The following is a 22595-nucleotide window of genomic DNA, read 5'->3' on the forward strand; positions in this document are numbered from 1 at the left end:
TCTAACCACTAGTCTACCCTGCCACCTCTACACTCTAACCACTAGGCCTGCCACCTCTACACTCTAACCACTAGTCTACCCTGCCACCTCTACACTCTAACCACTAGGCTACCCTGCCACCCCCTTAGAGGGCCCCAAGTGGAAGCAAAATTGGAACTCTCCACACATCCACCCCTTAAGAGAGCACACACACACACCGCTGCTGTTCCATTTAACTATTTAACTTAAAATCAAACCTTTATTTTATATACTATTGATTCATCTGCTCAAACCAAGACACTATTCATATTATATTTGTAACACTCATACTTGACATAACATTAATTTCTACTGTATCTTCCAGTTTGTAAATTCAACATGTCTCTCTGGATAAGCTGAATAACTGACCACAACCCGAGTGTCCCGGGATTTACTGAACAATGTGAGCCACAACACGTTACAGCCACAACACGTTACAAAACAGAAACAGCAGTACAATTAGAACAACTGGTTTATTAGAAAACTTAGAGAAGAAGAGGGAGGAGGGACAGTTCAGTTAGGACACATTCAGAGAGATGGAAAACGGCACATTTCGTTAGACATTCTGGGTATCCCAACACGTTGACACCCGGGAACCCAACTATTACAGGGTACCATTTTAGACAACATGGAACTTGTAAATCTATACACGTCAGAATTCAGAGGCATCACGTTAGAGGATCTCCGAACCTGAAGATCTCACCATCACAATATTTTGATGTTGGTTTTTTTGTTTGTTGAATTTTTACCCCACGTTTTCGAGAGAAAAGATGGTATCAAATTGTTTTAGTAGCTACTATCTTGTCTCATCGAGACAACTCCCGTTACGAGAGAGGGAGAGACCACAACACGTCCTCCGATACACAACCCAACCAAGCCACAACACGTTTCTTAACACAGCGAACCCAACCCGGAAGCCAGCCGCACAAATGTGTCGGAGGAAACAGTCCACCATTTTTAACAGTCAGACTATAATTCAGATTATAATTTTTATTATATTATAAAGTTCCCAGTTGAAGGCACCAGATGTAGAGAATAGGCACAACTTCGTTACGTTATAATTTAGAGTTTAGACTTCATCATGGACATCATCTTCACAACATCTTGAGAGCCAGGGTCCACAACACGTTTAATCATCAGCTTCCCTGACATAAAGGCCAAGAGTGGGCTTTAGTTTGCCTGGAGAGAGAGAACCACAACACGTTACGAGAGAGAGAGAGAACCACAACATGTTACGAGAGAGAGAGAGAGAGAGAGAGAAAACCACAACATGTTACGAGAGAGAACCACAACACGTTACGAGAGAGAGAACCACAACACGTTGAGAGAGAGAGAGAGAGAACCACAACATGTTACGAGAGAGAGAGAGAGAGAGAGAGAGAACCACAACATGTTACGAGAAGAGAGAAACCACAACACGTTACGAGAGAGAGAAACCACAACACGTTACGAGAGAGAGAGAGAAACCACAACACGTTACGAGAGGGAGAGAGAACCACAACACGTTACGAGAGAGAGAGAGAGAAAGAGAACCACAACACGTTACGAGAGAGAGAGAGAGAGAGAGAACCACAACATGTTACGAGAGAGAGAACCACAACACGTTACGAGAGAGAGAGAGAGAGAGAGAGAGAACCACAACACGTTACGAGAGAGAGAGAGAGAGAACCACAACACGTTACGAGAGAGAGAGAGAGAGAACCACAACATGTTACGAGAGAGAGAACCACAACACGTTACGAGAGAGAGAGAGAGAGAACCACAACACGTTACGAGAGAGAGAGAGAGAGAGAACCACAACACGTTACGAGAGAGAGAACCACAACACGTTACGAGAGAGAGAGAGAGAGAACCACAACATGTTACGAGAGAGAGAACCACAACACGTTACGAGAGAGAGAGAAAGAGAGAACCACAACACGTTACGAGAGAGAGAACCACAACACGTTACGAGAGAGAGAGAACCACAACACGTTACGAGAGAGAGAGAGAGAGAGAGAACCACAACACGTTACGAGAGAGAGAGAGAGAGAGAGAGAGAGAGAACCACAACACGTTACGAGAGAGAGAGAGAGAGAGAGAGAGAGAGAGAAACACAACACGTTACGAGAGAGAGAGAGAGAGAGAGAACCACAACACGTTACGAGAGAGAGAGAGAGAACCACAACACGTTACGAGAGAGAGAGAGAACCACAACACGTTACGAGAGAGAGAGAGAACCACAACACGTTACGAGAGAGAGAGAGAACCACAACACGTTACGAGAGGAGAGAGAGAGAGAGAGAGAGAACCACAACACGTTACGAGAGAGAGAGAGAGAGAACCACAACACGTTACGAGTTACGAGAGAGAGAAGAACCACAACACGTTACGAGAGAGAGAACCACAACACGTTACGAGAGGAGAGAGAGAACCACAACACGTTACGAGAGAGAGAACCACAACACGTTACGAGAGAGAGAACCACAACACGTTACGAGAGAGAGAGAGAGAACCACAACACGTTACGAGAGAGAGAGAGAGAGAGAACCACAACACGTTACGAGAGAGAACCACAACAGAGAGAGAACCACAACACGTTACGAGAGAGAGAGAGAGAGAGAACCACAACACGTTACGAGAGAGAGAGAACCACAACACGTTACGAGAGAGAGAGAGAGAGAACCACAACACGTTACGAGAGAGAGAGAGAGAGAGAGAGAGAACACAACACGTTACGAGAGAGAGAGAGAACCACAACACGTTACGAGAGAGAGAGAGAGAACCACAACACGTTACGAGAGAGAGAGAGAGAACCACAACACGTTACGAGAGAGAGAGAGAACCACAACACGTTACGAGAGAGAGAGAACCACAACACGTTACGAGAGAGAGAGAGAGAGAGAGAGAGAGAGAGAGAGAGAGAGAGAGAGAACCAGAGAGAACCACAACACGTTACGAGAGAGAGAGAGAGAGAGAACCACAACACGTTACGAGAGAGAGAGAGAGAACCACAACACGTTACGAGAGAGAGAACCACAACACGTTACGAGAGAGAGAGAGAGAGAACCACAACACGTTACGAGAGAGAGAGAACCACAACACGTTACGAGAGAGAGAGAGAACCACAACACGTTACGAGAGAGAGAGAGAGAGAGAGAACCACAACATGTTACGAGAGAGAGAGAGAGAGAGAGAGAACCACAACACGTTACGAGAGAGAGAGAGAGAGAGAGAACCACAACACGTTACGAGAGAGAGAGAGAACCACAACACGTTACGAGAGAGAGAGAGAGAACCACAACACGTTACGAGAGAGAGAGAGAGAGAACCACAACACGTTACGAGAGAGAGAGAGAGAACCACAACACGTTACGAGAGAGAGAGAGAGAGAGAACCACAACACGTTACGAGAGAGAGAGAGAGAGAGAACCACAACACGTTACGAGAGAGAGAGAGAGAGAGAGAACCACAACACGTTACGAGAGAGAGAGAGAGAGAGAGAACCACAACACGTTACGAGAGAGAGAGAGAGAGAGAGAGAGAGAGAACCACAACATGTTACGAGAGAGAGAGAGAACCACAACACGTTACGAGAGAGAGAGAACCACAACACGTTACGAGAGAGAGAGAGAGAGAACCACAACACGTTACGAGAGAGAGAGAACCACAACACGTTACGAGAGAGAGAGAGAACCACAACACGTTACGAGAGAGAGAACCACAACACGTTACGAGAGAGAGAGAGAACCACAACACGTTACGAGAGAGAGAGAGAGAACCACAACACGTTACGAGAGAGAGAGAACCACAACACGTTACGAGAGAGAGAGAACCACAACACGTTACGAGAGAGAGAGAGAGAGAGAGAGAACCACAACACGTTACGAGAGAGAACCACAACACGTTACGAGAGAGAGAGAGAGAGAGAGAACCACAACATGTTACGAGAGAGAGAGAGAGAGAGAGAGAACCACAACACGTTACGAGAGAGAGACAGAACCACAACATGTTACGAGAGAGAGAGAGAACCACAACACGTTACGAGAGAGAGAGAGAACCACAACACGTTACGAGAGAACCACAACACGTTACGAGAGAGAGAGAGAACCACAACACGTTACGAGAGAGAGAGAGAGAGACAACAGAGAGAACCAACAACAGAGGGAGAGAGAGAACCACAACATGTTAGAGAGAGAGAGAGAGAACCACAACACGTTACGAGAGAGAGAGAGAACCACAACACGTTACGAGAGAGAGAGAACCACAACATGTTACGAGAGGAGAGAGAGAGAGAGAGAACCACAACATGTTACGAGAGAGAGAGAACCACAACATGTTACGAGAGGGAGAGAGAGAACCACAACATGTTACGAGAGAGAGAGAGAGAGAACCACAACATGTTACGAGAGAGAGAGAGAGAGAGAGAGAGAGAGAGAGAGAACCACAACATGTTACGAGAGAGAGAGAGAACCACAACATGTTACGAGAGAGAGAGAGAGAGAGAGAGAACCACAACACGTTACGAGAGGGAGAGAGAGAACCACAACACGTTACGAGAGAGAGAGAGAGAACCACAACATGTTACGAGAGAGAGAGAGAACCACAACACGAGAGAACCACAACATGTTACGAGAGAGGAGTTGAGAGAGAGAGAGAGAGAGAGAGAGAGAGAGAGAGAGAACACCACAACACGTTACGAGAGGGAGAGAGAGAGAGAGAGAGAGAACCACAACATGTTACGAGAGGGAGAGAGAGAACCACAACATGAAGAGAGCGGCACCATGTGTATCACTAAAGAGAGAACTATAGTGGCAAAGACATCAGAAATAACTCATGAAAAAAAGCAAATGCGGCCGTGTTCATCAGGCCAACAGAAACGTTTCTCATTGAACCCGTCTAGAGTCATATTCAATAAGAACCAAATGTTGCAAAAATGGTTTGCCACGGTGAATAGGACCCAGGTGAGTGGCAGGTATTCCCTTTCCTGTTTCAGTTCTGTTTTCATCCGTTTCGTACCCAATGAACACGACCCAGCTATCCAGTCAGTCACACTAACCTGCGAACATCTTGGTGAAGTCGGCGCTGTCCATGGTCATGACCACGTCAGCTTTGACTGGGGGTTCTCCACTACCCGCACTGCCCCCACCGTTCTTCATGTCAATGAACCACACTCCTGCATGCTCACCTGGAACACAGACACACTACTATAGCCTCCCCTCCACAACAACTAAAGATGGAGCCTAATGGACAGTCAAACATCACAAAATAATGACTTTCGGAGTTGCCTGCCTTGTCCACCGAGTGTGATGAAACAGGGGAAGTGATGAAACAGGGGAAGTGATGAAACAGGGAAAGAAGATGAAACAGATGAAACAGGGGAAGTGATGAAACAGGGGAGTAGGGGAAGTGATGAAACAGGGAGTAGGGAAGTGATGAAACAAGGGAACAGGGAAGAGATGAAACAAGGAACAGGGGAAGAGATGAAACAAGGGGAAGAGATGAAACAAGGGAGTAGGGGAAACAAGGAACAGGGAAGATGAAACAAGGGAAGAGAAACAGGGGAAGTGATGAAACAGGGGAGGAAGTGATGAAACAGGGAAGTGATGAAACAGGGGAGTGATGAAACAAGGGAACAGGGAAGAGATGAAACAGGGGAGTAGGGGGAAGTGATGAAACAAGGGAACAGGGAAGAGATGAAACAAGGGAAGAGATGAAACAAGGGAGTAGGGGAAGGATGAAACAGGGGAAGTGATGAAACAGGGGAGTAGGGAACAGAAGTGATGAAACAGGGGAAGGGGAAGTGATGAAACAGGGGAAGAGGAAGTGATGAAACAGGGGGGGAAGTGATGAAACAGATGAAACAGGGAAAGAGATGAAACAAGGAAGTGATGAAACAGGGGAAGAGATGAAACAGGGGAAGTGATGAAACAGGGGAGTGAGGGGAAGTGATGAAACAGGGAAGAGATGAAACAAGGAACAGGGGAAGAGATGAAACAGGGGAGGGGAAGTGATGAAACAGGGGAACAGGGGAAGAGATGAAACAGGGGAGTAGGGGGGAGTGATGAAACAAGGGAACAGGGGAAGAGATGAAACAAGGAAGTGATGAAACAAGGGAACAGGGAAGAGATGAAACAAGGGAAGGGAAGTGATGAAACAGGGGAAGTGATGAAACAGGGGAAGAGATGAAACAAGGGAACAGGGAAGAGATGAAACAAGGGAAGTGATGAAACAGGGAAGTGATGAAACAGGGGAAGTGATGAAACAGGGGAAGTGATGAAACAAAGAGGAACAGGGGAAGTGATGAAACAAGGGAACAGGGGAAGAGATGAAACAAGGGAACAGGGATGAAGGATGAAACAGGGAAGAGATGAAACAGGGAAGATGAAACAGGGGAGTATGAAACAGGGGAAGAGATGAAACAAGGGAACAGGGGAAGTGATGAAACAGGGGAAGAGATGAAACAAGGAGTAGGGGAAGTGATGAAACAGGGAAGAGATGAAACAAGGGGGGAGAGATGAAACAGGGGAAGTGATGAAACAGGGGAAGAGATGAAACAGGGTAGAGGAAGTGATGAAACAGGGGAAGTGATGAAACAGGGGAGTAGAGGAAGTGATGAAACAGGGGAGTAGGGATGAAGGGAGATGAAACAGGGGAGAAACAGGGGAAGTGATGAAACAAGGGAACAGGGAAGAGATGAAACAGGGGAGTAGGGGAAGTGATGAAACAAGGGAACAGGGGAAGAGATGAAACAAGGGAACAGGGAAGAGATGAAACAAGGGAAGTGGAGGATGAAACAAGGGAAACAGGGGGTGAAAACAGGGAAAGTAGATGAAACAGGGGAAGAGATGAAACAAGGGAACAGGGATGAAAAGAGATGAAACAAGGAAGTGATGAAACAGGGAACAGGGGAAGTGATGAAACAAGGGAACAGGGAAGAGATGAAACAAGGAACAGGGGAAGTGATGAAACAGGGGAAGAGATGAAACAAGGGAAGTGATGAAACAGGGGAAGAGATGAAACAGGGGAAGTGATGAAACAGGGGAAGAGATGAAACAAGGGAAGTGATGAAACAGGGGAAGAGATGAAACAAGGGAACAGGGGGAAGTGATGAAACAGGGGAAGAGATGAAACAAGGAAGAGAGCAGGGGGAAGTGATGAAACAGGGGAAGAGATGAAACAAGGGAGCAGGGGAAGTGATGAAACAGGGGAAGAGATGAAACAAGGGAGCAGGGGAAGTGATGAAACAGGGGAAGAGATGAAACAAGGGAGCAGGGGAAGTGATGAAACAGGGGAAGAGATGAAACAAGGGAGCAGGGGAAGTGATGAAACAGGGGAAGAGATGAAACAAGGGAAGAGATGAAACAGGGGGGGAAGTGATGAAACAGGGGAAGAGATGAAACAGGGGAAGAGATGAAACAAGGGAGCAGGGGAAGTGATGAAACAGGGGAAGAGATGAAACAAGGGAGCAGGGGAAGAGATGAAACAAGTGATGAAACAGGGGAAGAGATGAAACAGGGGAGTAGGGGAAGTGATGAAACAGGGGAAGAGATGAAACAGGGGAGTAGGGGGGGAAGTGATGAAACAGGGGAAGAGATGAAACAGGGGAAGTGTGAAACAAGGGGGGGAAGTGATGAAACAGGGAAGAGATGAAACAGGGGAAGTGAGGGGAAGTGATGAAACAGGGGAAGAGATGAAACAGGGTGATGAAACAAGGAGAAGAGATGAAACAGGGGAGGAGGGGGAAGTGATGAAACAGGGGAAGAGAAGTGATGAAACAGTGGAGGGGGGATGAAACAAGGAAGTATGATGAAACAGGGAAGAGATGAAACAGGGGAGGGGAAGTGAGGGGGAAGTGATGAAACAGGGGAAGAGATGAAACAGGGGAGTAGGGGAAGTGATGAAACAGGGGAAGGAAGAGATGAAACAGGGGAGTAGGGGAAGTGATGAAACAGGGGAAGAGATGAAACAGGGAGTAGGGGAAGTGATGAAACAGGGGAAGAGATGAAACAGGGGCAGGGGAAGTGAGAAACAGGGAAGTGATGAAACAAGGGAACAGGGGGAAGAGATGAAACAAGGGAAGAGATGAAACAAGGGAGTAGGGGAAGTGATGAAACAGGGAAGTGATGAAACAGGGGAAACAGGGGAAGAGAGATGAAACAGGGGAAGTGATGAAACAGGGGAAGTGATGAAACAGGGGAAGGTAGAGGAAGTGATGAAACAGGGGAAGAGATGAAACAGGGAGAGGGGAAGTGATGAAACAGGGGAAGTAGAGGAAGTGATGAAAACAGGGGAAGAGGGGAAGTGATGAAACAGGGGAAGAGATGAAACAAGGGAAGTGATGAAACAAGGAACAGGGGAAGAGATGAAACAGGGGAGATGAGGGGAAGTGATGAAACAAAGGAACAGGGGAAGAGATGAAACAGGGGAGATGAAACAGGGGAAGTGATGAAACAAGGGGAAGAGAACAGGGGAAGAGATGAAACAGGGGAGATGAAACAGGGGAAGTGATGAAACAGGGGAGGGAAACAGGGGAAGAGATGAAACAAGGGAAGAGATGAAACAAGGGAGTAGGGGAAGGATGAAACAGGGGAAGAGGGATGAAACAAGGGAGTAGGGAAGTGATGAAACAGGGGAAGAGATGAAACAAGGGAGTAGGGGAAGTGATGAAACAGGGGAAGAGATGAAACAAGGGAGATGAAACAGGGAAGTGATGAAACAGGGGAAGAGATGAAACAAGGGAGTAGGGGAAGTGATGAAACAGGGGAAGAGATGAAACAAGGGAGTAGGGGAAGTGATGAAACAGGGGAAGAGATGAAACAAGGGAGTAGGGGAAGTGATGAAACAGGGAAACAGGGGAGAGATGAAACAAGGGAGAGATGAGGGGAAGGGGAAGTGATGAAACAGGGGAAGAGAAGAGATGAAACAAGGGAGTAGGGGGAAGGGGAGTGATGAAACAGGGGAAGAGATGAAACAAGGGAGTAGGGGAAGTGATGAAACAGGGGAAGAGATGAAACAAGGGAGTAGGGGAAGTGATGAAACAGGGGAAGAGATGAAACAAGGAGTAGGGGAAGTGATGAAACAAGTGAAGAGATGAAACAAGGGAAAGTAGGGGGAAGTGATGAAACAGGGGAAGAGATGAAACAAGGAGTGAGGGGAAGTGATGAAACAAGGAGGGGAAGTGATGAAACAGGGGAAGTGATGAAACAAGGGAAGTGATGAAACAAGGGAAACAGGGGAAAGTGATGAAACAGGGGAAGAGATGAAACAATGGAGGAGGGAAGTGATGAAACAAGGGGGAAGAGTAGGGGAAGTGATGAAACAGGGAAGTGATGAAACAGGGGAGTAGGGGAAGTGATGAAACAGGGGAAGTGATGAAACAGGGGAGTAGGGGAAGTGATGAAACCGGGGATTAGGGGAAGTGATGAAACAAGGGAGATGAGGGGAAGTGATGAAACAGGGGAAGTGATGAAACAAGGGAGAGGGGAAGTGATGAAACAGGGGAAACAGGGAGTAGGGAAGTGATAGGGGAAAGTGATGAAACAAGTGGGGAAGAGAGGGGGGGAAGTGATGAAACAGGGGAAGAGATGAAACAGGAGGGGAGTAGGGGAAGTGATGAAACAAGGAGTAGGGGAAGTGATGAAACAAAGAGATGAAACAGGGGAAGTGATGAAACAGGGAAGAGATGAAACAAGGGGAGTAGGGGAAGTGATGAAACAGGGGAAGAGATGAAACAGGGGAGTAGGGGAAGTGATGAAACAGGGGAAGAGATGAAACAAGGAGTATGAAACAGGGAAGTGATGAAATGGGAAGAGATGCAACAAGGGAGTAGGGGAAGTGATGAAATGGGAAGAGATGCAACAAGGGAGTAGGGGAAGTGATGAAACAGGGGAAGTGATGAAACAGCGGAGTAGGGGAAGTGATGAAACAGGGGAAGTGATGAAACAGGGGAAGTGATGAAACAGGGGAAGTGATGAAACAGGGGAAGTGATGAAACAGGGGAAACAACAAGGGGAAGTGATGAAACAAGGAAGAGATGAAACAAAGTGAAGTGATGAAACAGGGAAGAGATGAAACAAGGGGGGAAGTGATGAAACAGGGAAGAGATGAAACAGGGGGAAGTGATGAAACAAGGAAGAGATGAAACAAGGGGAAGTGATGAAACAGGGGAAGTGATGAAACAAGGAGTAGGGGAAGTGATGAAACAGGGGAAGTGATGAAACAAGGGAGTAGGGGGAAGTGATGAAACAGGGGAAGTGATGAAACAAGGAGTAGGGAAGTGATGAAACAGGGGAAGTGATGAAACAAGGGAGTAGGGGAAGTGATGAAACAGGGGAAGTGATGAAACAAGGGAGTAGGGGAAGTGATGAAACAGGGGAAGTGATGAAACAAGGGAGTAGGGGAAGTGATGAAACAGGGGAAGTGATGAAACAATGGAGTAGGGGAAGTGATGAAACAGGGGAAGTGATGAAACAAGGGGAAGTGATGAAACAAAGTGGAAACAAGTAGGGGAAGTGATGAAACAGGGGAAGTGATGAAACAGGGGAGAAACAATGGAAGTGATGAGAAGAAGTGATGAATGGCTTATCCACAGAGGACCCAAGTGTGGGTACAGGGTTGTGTTGCATGACCTCTTATCCACAGAGGGACCCGTGGGTACAGGGTTGTGTTGCACAGGGACCCGTGTGGTGATGAAACAGGGTGTGTTGCATGACCTCTTATCCAACAGAGGACCCGTGTGGGTACAGGGTTGTGTTGCATGACCTCTTATCCACAGAGGACCCGTGTGGGTACAGGGTTGTGTTGCATGACCTCTTATCCACAGAGGACCCGTGTGGGTACAGGGTTGTGGAAGTTGCATGACCTCTTATCCACAGAGGACCCAGGTGAAGTGAGTGGGTACAGGGTTGTGTTGCATGACCTCTTATCCACAGAGGACCCGTGATGGGTACAGGGTTGTGTTGCATGACCTCTTATCCACAGAGGACCCGTGTGGGTACAGGGTTGTGTTGCATGACCTCTTATCCACAGAGGACCCAAGTGTGGGTACAGGGTTGTGTTGCATGACCTCTTATCCACAGAGGACCCGTGTGGGTACAGGGTTGTGTTGCATGACCTCTTATCCACAGAGGACCCGTGTGGGTACAGGGTTGTGTTGCATGACCTCTTATCCACAGAGGACCCGTGTGGGTACAGGGTTGTGTTGCATGACCTCTTATCCACAGAGGACCCGTGGGTACAGGGTTGTGTTGCACCTCTTATCCACAGAGGACCCGTGTTTGTGTTGCATGACCTCTTATCCACAGAGGACCCGTGTGGGTACAGGGTTGTGTTGCATGACCTCTTATCCACAGAGGACCCGTGTGGGTACAGGGTTGTGTTGCATGACCTCTTATCCACAGAGGACCCGTGTGGGTACAGGGTTGTGTTGCATGACCTCTTATCCACAGAGGACCCGTGTGGGTACAGGGTTGTGTTGCATGACCTCTTATCCACAGAGGACCCGTGTGGGTACAGGGTTGTGTTGCATGACCTCTTATCCACAGAGGACCCGTGTGGGTACAGGGTTGTGTTGCATGACCTCTTATCCACAGAGGACCCGTGTGGGTACAGGGTTGTGTTGCATGACCTCTTATCCACAGAGGACCACGTGTGGGTACAGGGTTGTGTTGCATGGCTTTTTATCCACAGAGGATCAAGCAAAAACCCACCTGATTCAACTACTAATGTTTTGAAGTCTAGGATTAGTTGAAATCAGGCGTTTCCTGGTTGGTAAGAACCAAAGCCTGTAGATATGATTGGACTGTTATGAGTGCTACTTTCATGATGAATAATAATGATCTGTTTATTTGAATAACTTCAGGTGAGGTGACTATAATCTTACATAAGAAATGTTTGCAAGTTAACATTTGGAAATTAATAAAAAGGTATTATTTAAAGGGGTGGTATTATTTAAAGGGGTGGTATTATTTAAAGGGGTGGTATTATTTAAAGGGGTAGTATTATTTGGAACAGCCATGGGCTTAAAGGGTACACTCAGTAACCATTAAACACAGTCCGGAATTATTTTACTCAAATATTTTCTTTAAAAATACATTTTAAGTGATAACTTCACATGAGACTCATCTTTAATTTGATCTCCACAGTACATGTTAGAAATGTTTAAAGGTAGATTTTGTTGGGTTTAATAGGTACACTTTCCTCAACACCTAGTTGGCAGTCCTAGGGTTGTGACAACATACCATCTAGACTAGAGGTAATGATTTTTCAACGCCGATACCGATTAATTGGCCGATTAATTTATTTATTTGTAATAATGACAATTACAACAATACTGAATGAACACTTGTTTTAACTTAATATAATACATCAATAAAATCATTTTAGCCTCAAATAATGAAACATGTTCAATTTGGTTTAAATAATGCCAAAAACAAAGTGTTGGAGAAGAAAGTAAAAGTGCAATATGTGCCATGTAAGAAAGCTAACGTTTCAGTTCCTTGCTCAGAACATGAGAACATATGAAAGTTGGTGGGTTCCTTTTAACACGAGTCTTCAATATTCCCAGGTAAGAAGTTTTAGGTTGTAGCTATTATAGGAATTATAGGACTATTTCCCTCTATACCATTTGTATTTCATTAACCTTTGACTATTGGATGTTCTTATAGGCACTTTAGTATTGCCAGTCTAGCAGTATAGCTTCCGTCCCTCTCCTCGCTCCTCCCTGGGCTCGAACCAGCAACACAACGACAACAGCCACCATCAGAGCAGCGTTACCCATGCAGAGCAAGGGGAACAACTACTAGAAGGCTCAGAGCGAGTGATGTTTGAAACACTATTAGCGCGCGCTAACTAGCTAGACATTTCACTTCCGTTACACCAGCCTCATCTCGGGAGTTGATAGGCTTGAAGTCATAAACAGCGCAATGCTTGACGCACAACGAAGAGCTGCTGGCAAAATGCACGAAAGTGCTGTTTGACTGAATGTTTACGCGCCTGCTTCTGCCTACCACCGCTCAGTCAGATTATGTGAAACGCAGGACACGCTAGATAATATCTAGTAATATCATCAATCATGTGTCGTTAACTAGTGATTATGATTGACTGTTTTTTATAAGATAAGTTTAATGCTAGCTAGCAACTTACCTTGGCTTACTGCATTCGCGTAACAGGCAGTCTCCTCGTGGAGTGCAACGAGAGAGAAGCAGGTAGTTATTGCGTTGGACTAGTTAACTGTAAGGTTGCAAGATTGGATCCCCCTGAGCTGACAAGGTGAAAATCTGTCGTTCTGCCCCTGAACGAGGCAGTTAACCCACTGTTCCTAGACCAGTTAACCCACTGTTCCTAGACCAGTTAACCCACTGTTCCTAGACCAGTTAACCCCACTGTTCCTAGACCAGTTAACCCACTGTTCCTAGACCAGTTAACCCACTGTTCCTAGACCAGTTAACCCACTGTTCCTAGACCAGTTAACCCACTGTTCCTAGACCAGTTAACCCACTGTTCCTAGACCAGTTAACCCACTGTTCCTAGACCAGTTAACCCACTGTTCCTAGACCAGTTAACCCACTGTTCCTAGACCAGTTAACCCACTGTTCCTAGACCAGTTAACCCACTGTTCCTAGACCAGTTAACCCACTGTTCCTAGACCAGTTAACCCACTGTTCCTAGACCAGTTAACCCACTGTTCCTAGACCAGTTAACCCACTGTTCCTAGACCAGTTAACCCACTGTTCCTAGACCAGTTAACCCACTGTTCCTAGACCAGTTAACCCACTGTTCCTAGACCAGTTAACCCACTGTTCCTAGACCAGTTAACCCACTGTTCCTAGACTAGTTAACCCACTGTTCCCAGGCCGTCATTGAAAATAAGAATGTGTTCTTAACTGACTTGCCTAGTTAAATAAAGGTTAAATAAAAAATGGAAAAAATAAAATAAAATAAATAATAAAAATCGGCGCCAAAAATAGAGATTTACGATTGTTATGAAAACTTGAAATTAATCGGTCGACCTCTAATCTATACAGCGCCTTCGGAAAGTAATCAGACCCCTTGACTTTTTCCACATTTTGTTACAGCCTTATTCTAAAATGGAATAAGACTGGGGTGAAGGTTCACCTTCCAACAGGACAACGACCCTAAGCACACAGCCAAGACACCACAAGAGTAGTGGTTCAACGCAGGAGTGGCTTCGGGACAAGTCTCTGAATGTCCTTGAGTGGCCCAGCCAGAGACCAGACTTGAACCTGATCGAACATCTCTGGAGAGATCTGAAAATAGCTGTGCAGCGACGCTCCCCATCCAACCTGACAGAGCTTGAGAGGATCTGCAGAGAAGAATGGGAGAAACTCCCCAAATACAGATGTGCCAAGCTTGTAGCGTCAATCGCTGCCAAACGTGCTTCAACAAAGAACTGAGTAAAGGGTCTGAATACTGATGGAAATGTGCTTCAACAAAGAACTGAGTAAAGGGTCTGAATACTGATGGAAATGAATATTAAATGTTATTTTAATATAAATTAGCAATCATTTCTAATTCAGTTTGTCATTATGGGGTGTTGTGTGTAGATTGATGTCATTATGGGGTGTTGTGTGTAGATTGATGTCATTATGGGGTGTTGTGTGTAGATTGATGTCATTATGGGGTGTTGTGTGTAGACTGATGTCATTATGGTCTTATCCTAAAATAGGTATTACAAACATTAATAGGAGGGAGAGGAGAGGAGAGGGGAGGAGAGGAGGAGAGGGAGGAGGGAGAGGAGAGAGGAGAGGAGGGGAGAGAGGAGGGAGAGGAGAGGGGAGGAGAGGGGAGAGGAGGGAGAGGAGAGAGGGGAGGAGAGGGGAGGAGAGGAGAGGAGAGGGGAGAGGAGGAGAGAGGAGGGAGAGGAGAGGAGGGGAGAGAGGGAGGAGAGGAGGAGGGAGAGGAGAGGAGAGAGGAGAGGGGAGAGGAGGAGAGGAGGGGAGAGAGGAGGAGAGGAGGGGAGAGAGGAGGAGGGAGAGGAGAGGAGAGAGGGAGAGGAGGGGAGAGAGGAGAGGAGAGGGGAGGAGGGAGAGGAGAGAGGGAGGAGAGGGAGGAGGAGGGAGAGGAGAGGGGGAGGAGAGGGAAGGGGAGGAGGGGAGAGAGGAGGGAGAGGAGAGGAGAGAGAGGGAGAGGGAGGAGGGAGGGGAGAGGAGGAGAGGAGAGGGGGAGGAGGAGGAGGGGGGGGAGGAGAGGAGAGGGGGGAGAGGAGAGGAGAGGAGGGGGAGGAGAGGAGAGGGAGGGGAGAGGAGAGGAGAGGAGGGAGGGGGAGGAGGAGAGGGGGGAGAGGGAGGGAGAGGAGGAGAGGAGAGGGGGAGAGGAGAGGAGGGGGGAGGAGAGGAGAGGAGAGGGGGAGGAGAGAGAGGAGAGGGGGAGGAGAGGAGAGGGGGAGGAGAGAGAGGGGGAGGAGAGGGAGAGGGGGAGGAGAGGAGAGGGGGAGGAGAGGGGGAGAGAGAGGAGAGGGGGGGAGGAGAGGGGGAGGAGAGGAGAGAGGGGGAGGAGAGGAGAGGAGAGGGGGGAGGAGAGGAGAGGGGGAGAGGAGAGGAGGGGGAGAGGAGAGGAGGGGGGGGAGGAGAGGAGGAGGGAGAGGAGAGGGGGAGAGGAGAGAGGAGGAGGGAGAGGAGAGGGGGAGAGGAGAGAGGAGGAGGGAGAGGAGAGGGGGAGAGGAGAGAGGAGGAGAGGAGAGGGGAGGGGGAGGAGAAGAGGAGAGGAGGAGGAGAGGGGAGGGGGAGGAGAAGAGGAGAGGAGGAGGAGAGGAGAGGGGGAGAGGGGGGGAGGAGAGGAGAGGGGGAGAGAGGAGAGGGGGAGGAGAGGAGAGGAGGGAGGGAGGAGGAGAGAGAGGAGAGGGGGAGGAGAGGAGAGGAGAGGGGAGGAGGAGAGAGAGGAGAGGGGGGAGAGGAGAGGAGAGGGAGAGGGGGAGGAGAGGGAGAGGAGGGAGGAGAGGAGAGGGGGAGGGGGAGAGAGAGGAGAGAGGGGGAGGAGAGGAGAGGAGGAGAGGAGAGGGGAGGAGGAGGAGGAGGGAGGAGGAGAGGAGAGGGGGGAGGAGAGGAGAGGGGGAGAGGAGAGGGGGAGGAGAGGAGGAGAGGGGAGAGGAGGAGAGGAGAGGGGGAGGAGGGAGAGGAGAGGGGAGAGGAGAGGAGAGGGGGAGGAGAGGAGAGGGGGAGGAGAGGAGAGGGAGGAGGGGGAGGAGAGGAGAGGGGGAGGAGAGGAGAGGGGGAGGAGAGGGGAGAGGAGAGGAGGGGGAGGAGAGGAGAGGGAGAGGAGAGGGAGAGGAGAGGGGGAGGGAGAGGAGGAGGGGAGAGGAGAGGGGGGAGGAGGAGAGAGGAGGAGGGAGAGGAGAGGGGGGGGAGAGGAAGAGAGGAGGAGAGGGAGAGGAGAGGGGGGAGAGAGGAGAGAGGAGGAGAGGAGAGGGAGAGAGGGGGAGGAGAAGAGGAGAGGAGGAGGAGAGGAGAGGGGGGGGAGGAGAAGAGGAGAGGAGGAGGGGGAGAGGAGAGGGGGAGAGGGGAGGGGGGAGGAGAGGAGAGGGAGAGGAGGAGGGAGAGGAGAGGAGAGGGGGAGGAGAGGGAGAGGAGAGAGAGGGGGAGGAGAGGAGGAGGGAGAGGAGAGAGGGAGAGGAGAGGGAGGAGGAGGAGGAGGAGAGGAGAGGAGAGGAGGGAGGAGGGAGAGGAGAGGGGGGAGGAGAGGAGAGGGGGAGGAGAGGAGAGGAGAGGGGGAGGAGAGGAGGGGAGGGGAGGGGAGAGAGAGGGGGAGGAGAGGAGAGGGAGAGGGAGAGAGGAGGAGGGAGAGGAGAGGGGAGGAGAGGAGGGAGAGGGGGAGGAGAGGGGGAGGAGAGAGAGGAGAGAGAGGAGAGGAGAGGGGAGGGGAGGGGAGGAGGAGAGGAGAGAGGGAGAGGAGAGGGGAGGAGAGGGGGAGGAGAGGAGAGGGGAGGAGGGGAGGAGGAGAGGAGGGGGAGAGGAGAGGAGAGGGGAGGAGAGAGGAGGAGGGAGAGGAGAGGAGGGGAAGGAGGAGAGGGAGGAGAGGAGAGGGGGAGGAGAGGAGAGGAGAGGGGGGGAGGAGAGGAGAGGAGAGGGGGAGAGAGGAGGAGGGAGAGGAGAGGGGAGGAGGAGAGGGGGAGGAGAGGAGGAGGGAGGAGAGGAGAGGGGAGGAGAAGAGAGGGAGAGGAGAGGGGGGAGGAGAGGGGGAGGGAGGAGGGGAGGAGAGGGGGAGGAGGAGGGGAGAGGAGAGAGAGGGGAGGAGGGAGAGGAGGAGAGGGGAGGGGGAGAGGAGAGGGAGGGAGAGGAGAGGGGGGAGGAGAGGAGAGGGGGGAGGAGAGGAGAGGAGAGGAGGGAGGAGGGGGAGGAGAGGAGAGGAGGGGAGGGGAGGAGAGGGAGAGGAGGAGGGGAGGAGAGGAGGAGGGAGGAGAGGAGAGGAGGAGAGGAGGAGAGGGGGGGAGGAGAGGAGAGGGAGGGGGGGAGGGAGGAGAGGGAGGGGGGAGAGGAGAGGAGGGGGAGGGAGAGGAGAGAGGGAGGAGGAGAGGGAGAGGAGGGGGGAGGAGAGAGGAGGAGGAGGGGGAGGGAGAGGAGAGGAGGGAGAGGAGAGGGAGGAGAGGAGAGGGGAGGGGGAGAGGAGAGGGAGAGGAGAGGAGAGAGGAGGAGGGAGGAGAGGGAGGGGGGGAGAGGAGGGAGAGGGGAGAGGAGGGGAGAGGAGGGGAGAGAGGGGAGAGGGAGGAGAGGGGGAGGAGAGGAGAGGGAGGGAGGGAGGAGGGAGAGAGGAGGGGAGGGAGAGAGGGAGAGGAGGAGAGGAGAGGAGGGGGGAGAGGAGAGGGAGAGGGGGAGGAGGGAGGGGGAGGAGAGGGAGGGGGAGGGAGGGGGGGGAGAGGAAAGAGAGGGAGGAGGAGGGAGAGGGAGAGGAGAGGGAGGGGGAGAGGAGAGGAGAGAGGGAGGGGGGAGAGGAGAGAGGAGGAGGGAGGGGGAGAGGAGGGAGAGAGGGAGGGGGGAGAGGAGAGGGAGGGGGGGAGAGGGAGAGAGGGAGGAGGGAGAGGAGAGGGGGAGGAGGAGGAGAGAGGGAGAGGAGGGGGGGAGAGGAGAGGGAGGGGGGAGAGGAGAGGGGGAGGAGAGGAGAGGAGGGGGAGAGGAGGGAGAGGAGAGGGGAGGGGGGGAGGAGGGAGGAGAGGGGGAGAGAGGGAGGGGGAGGAGAGGAGAGGGGGGAGGAGGAGGAGAGGGGGGGGAGGAGAGGGAGAGGGAGGGGGAGAGGAGAGGAGGAGGAGGGGGAGGAGGAGAGAGGAGGAGGGAGAGGAGAGGGGGAGGGAGGAGAGGGGGAGGAGAGGAGAGGGGGGAGAGGAGAGAGGAGAGGGAGAGGGAGGAGAGGAGGAGGGAGGGGAGAGAGGAGGAGGGAGAGGAGAGGAGGAGAGGAGGGGGGAGAGGGAGGAGGGAGGAGAGGAGAGGGGGGGAGAGGGAGAGGAGAGGGGGAGGGAGGAGAGGAGAGGGAGGGGGAGAGGAGAGGAGAGAGGAGAGAGGAGAGGAGGAGGGGGAGGAGAGGAGGAGAGGAGGGGGGGATAGAGGGAGAGGAGAGGAGAGGGGGGGAGAGGGGGGAGGGAGGGGGAGAGGAGAGGGAGGGGGAGAGGAGAGAGGAGGGGGAGGAGGAGAGGAGGAGAGGAGAGGGAGGGGGGGAGAGGGGAGGAGGAGAGGAGGGGGGAGAGGAGAGGAGGGGGGGAGAGGAGAGGAGGGGGGAGGAGAGGGAGGGGGGAGGGAGGGAGAGGAGGGAGAGGAGGGAGAGGGGAGGGAGGAGGAGGGAGAGGAGGGGAGGGGGAGAGGAGAGGGGAGGAGGAGGAGAGAGGAGGGGGGGGAGGAGAGGAGGAGAGAGAGGGGGGAGGAGGAGGGAGAGGAGAGGAGAGGGGGGGAGGGGAGGGAGGAGGGAGGAGAGGGGGAGGAGAGGGGAGGGGGAGAGGAGAGGGAGGGGGGAGGGAGGGGAGAGGAGGGGGAGGAGAGGAGGGGGGAGAGGAGGGAGGGAGGAGGGAGGGGAGGAGGAGAGGGAGGGGAGGAGGAGAGGGAGGGGAGAGGGAGGAGGGAGGGAGAGGAGGAGGAGGAGAGGAGGAGGGAGGGGGAGAGGAGAGGAGAGAGGAGGAGGGAGGAGGAGAGGGAGAGGAGAGAGGAGGGGAGGAGGAGGGGAGGAGGGAGAGGAGAGAGGAGGGAGAGGAGAGGGGAGAGGAGAGAGGGAGGGGGAGGGGGAGAGGAGAGGAGAGGAGGGGAGGAGAGAGAGGGGAGGGGAGGAGGAGGGGGAGGGGAGGAGGAGGGGAGAGGGGGAGGGGAGAGGGAGGGGGAGGGGAGGAGAGGGGGAGAGGAGAGGAGAGGGGAGAGGGAAGAGGAGAGGGGGAGGGGAGAGGAGAGGGAGGGGGAGAGGAGAGGGAGGGGGGAGAGGAGGAGGAGAGGAGGGGGAGGAGGAGAGGAGGGGGAGAGGAGAGGAGGAGGGGAGAGGAGGAGGGAGGGGGAGAGGAGAGGAGGGGGAGGGGAGGAGGAGGGGGAGGGGAGGAGGGGAGAGGAGAGGAGAGGGAGGAGGGAGAGAGAGGGAGGGAGGAGAGGAGGAGAGGAGGGAGAGGAGGGAGAGGAGAGGAGAGGGAGAGGAGAGGAGGGGGAGAGGAGGGAGGGAGGGGAGGGGGAGGAGAGGAGAGGGAGGGGGAGAGGAGGGGGGAGAGGAGAGGGAGGGGGAGAGGAGAGGGAGGGGGGAGAGGAGGGAGAGGAGAGGAGAGGGGGAGAGGAGGGAGAGGAGAGGAGAGGAGAGGAGGGAGAGGAGAGGAGAGGGAGGAGAGGAGAGGGAGGGGGAGAGGAGAGGGAGAGGAGGGGGGAGAGGAGAGGAGGGGGGAGAGGAGAGGGAGGGGGGGAGAGGGAGGGAGGGGGAGAGGGGAGGGAGGAGGAGAGGAGAGGGGGAGAGGAGGGGAGGGGAGGAGGAGAGGGAGGGGGGGGGAGAGAGGAGAGGGGAGAGGAGGAGGGGGAGAGGAGAGGAGGAGAGGAGGGAGGGAGGGAGGGGGAGAGGAGAGGGAGGGGGAGAGGAGGGGGAGGGGAGAGGAGAGGGGGAGAGGAGGGAGGGAGAGGGGAGGAGGGAGGAGAGGGAGGGAGGGAGGAGGAGAGGAGAGGGAGGGGGGAGAGGAGGAGGAGAGGGAGGGAGGGAGAGGAGAGGAGAGGGAGGAGAGGAGAGGAGGGGGAGGAGAGGGAGGAGAGGAGGGGGAGGGGGAGGGAGAGGAGGAGAGGGAGAGGGGGAGGAGAGAGAGGGGAGGAGGAGAGGGAGGGGGGAGAGGAGAGGAGAGAGGAGGAGGGAGAGGAGAGGGGGGGAGAGGAGGGAGAGGGGAGGAGGGGAGGAGGGGGAGGGGGGAGGAGGAGAGGGAGAGGGGGAGGAGAGGAGAGGGAGGGGGAGGGGAGGAGGAGAGGGAGGGGGGAGAGGAGAGGAGGGAGGAGAGAGGAGGAGGGAAGAGGAGAGGGGGAGAGGAGAGGAGAGAGGGGGGAGGAGAGGAGAGAGGGAGGGGGAGAGGGAGGGGAGGAGGAGAGGAGGGGGAGAGGAGAGGGAGGGGGAGAGGGAGAGGGAGGGGGAGAGGAGAGGGGAGGGGAGAGGAGAGGGGGAGGGGGAGGGGAGGAGGAGGGGGAGGGGAGGAGGGAGAGGAGAGGGGAGAGAGGAGGAGGGAGAGGGAGAGGGGGAGGAGAGGAGGAGGAGAGGAGGGGGGAGAGGAGGGAGAGGAGAGGAGGGGGGGAGAGGAGAGGGAGAGGGGGAGGAGAGGAGAGGGAGGGGGAGGAGAGGAGAGGAGGGGAGGGGAGAGGAGAGGAGGGGGGAGAGGAGAGGAGGGGAGAGGGGGAGAGGAGAGGGGGAGGGGGAGAGGGAGGGGGAGGGGGAGAGGAGAGGGAGGGGGGGAGAGAGGAGAGGAGGGGGGAGAGGAGGAGGGGAGGGGGAGAGGAGGGAGAGAGAGGGGAGAGGAGAGGAGGGGGGAGGAGGGAGAGGAGAGGAGAGAGGGGGGGAGAGGGAGGGGGGAGAGGAGAGGAGAGAGGAGGGGGGAGAGGAGAGGAGGGGGGGGAGAGGAGAGGAGAGGGAGGGGGGAGGAGAGGAGAGGAGGAGGGAGAGGAGAGGAGGGGGAGAGGAGAGGAGGGGGGAGGAGAGGGAGGGGGGAGAGGAGAGGAGGGGGAGGGAGAGGGAGGGGGGAGAGGAGAGGAGAGGAGGGGGAGAGGAGAGGGAGGGGGGGAGAGGAGGGAGAGGAGGGGGGGAGAGGAGAGGAGAGGGGGAGGGGAGGAGAGGAGGGGGAGGAGAGGAGAGGAGGAGGGAGAGGAGAGGGGGGAGAGGAGAGGGAGGGGGGAGAGGAGAGGGAGGGGGGAGAGGAGAGGAGGGGGAGAGGAGAGGAGGGGGAGAGGGAGAGGGAGGGGGGAGAGGGAGGGGGGAGAGGAGAGGAGAGAGGAGGGGGGGAGAGGAAAACAGGTTTCTTACCAGACAGGTCGAATTTGTAGACTCCTCCAGTGGATTTGACAATGTCCGGGTTGAGGACTCCCTTGATGATATTGAATGTTTCCGCTATGGGCCCACTGGTAGCAGCGCTGCGTGGGTCACCCTTAACCACTGGGATGACAACCTGATCCCCCATGTTCTGCATCAGAGCCTCAGCCTCATCCAGGAAGAAGTCTGGGAGCAGTGCATTACCTGTGGAGAGACACACTATTAGCATAACCACCCGGTACGGCCAGAACCCTCGGAACCACCCCTCGGAACCACCCCTCGGAACCACCCCTCGGAACCACCCCTCGGAACCACCCCTCGGAGCCACCCCTCGGAACCACCCCTCGGAGCCACCCCTCGGAACCACCCCTCGGAGCCTGGTTCCCTCTTTAGGTTTCCTCCTTTCCGTTTCTTAGTGCGTCTGCATCATTGGGCCTCTTGGGGTTTTAGGGTAAAAATGGGATGTAAAAAAATGACTTTATAAAAATGATTTTGATTATTAACCACGCCTCCGTGGACAACATAACCACGCCTCCGTGGACAACATAACCACGCCTCCGTGGACAACATAACCACGCCTCCGTGGACAACATAACCACGCCTCCGTGGACAACATAACCACGCCTCCGTGGACAACATAACCACGCCTCCGTGGACAACATAACCACGCCTCCGTGGACAACATAACCACGCCTCCGTGGACAACATAACCACGCCTCCGTGGACAACATAACCACGCCTCCGTGGACAACATAACCACGCCTCCGTGGACAACATAACCACACCACCTTAAAACATTATCTAGAGTCGAAGATGTTGGGGTGGAGGGGAAGAGGTTATAAACTGACATGTTTAATTATTTTAAGACGGTCATACTATAGATTATTTAGCCATTTGATTTAGAATTACAGGAACCCTTTTTGGTATAAAATAAATATATATATAAAAATACATATTTGATTATATTGAATGGCCTTTAGTACCAAATCCCATAGAAACACATTGAAATGACATTCACAAATAACAACAAGAAAGACAAGTCAAAACATAAGGAAGAAAGGGTTGGAAGTGTCTGTCCGAAATCTAGGAGATATAAGAAAGCTCAAGAAACAAACTGTATTTAATTGTATCTGGTG

General features: G+C 52.9%; 1 protein-coding gene across 1 annotated transcript in view; it reads right to left on the minus strand.

The window, feature by feature from the left end:
- Positions 1 to 1080: 1080 nt before the first annotated feature.
- Positions 1081 to 22595, minus strand: part of hsdl2 (hydroxysteroid dehydrogenase like 2) — a 36346-nt gene continuing 14831 nt past the window's right edge. The window contains 4 exon segments of the mRNA XM_065007679.1: positions 1081 to 1179; positions 1181 to 1197; positions 5057 to 5185; positions 21454 to 21663. Coding sequence (XP_064863751.1) covers positions 1081 to 1179; positions 1181 to 1197; positions 5057 to 5185; positions 21454 to 21663 — 455 coding nt within the window.

The sequence above is a fragment of the Oncorhynchus nerka genome, linkage group LG22 (genome assembly GCF_034236695.1).
Source record: "Oncorhynchus nerka isolate Pitt River linkage group LG22, Oner_Uvic_2.0, whole genome shotgun sequence".
Classification (NCBI taxonomy): Eukaryota; Metazoa; Chordata; class Actinopteri; order Salmoniformes; family Salmonidae; genus Oncorhynchus; species Oncorhynchus nerka.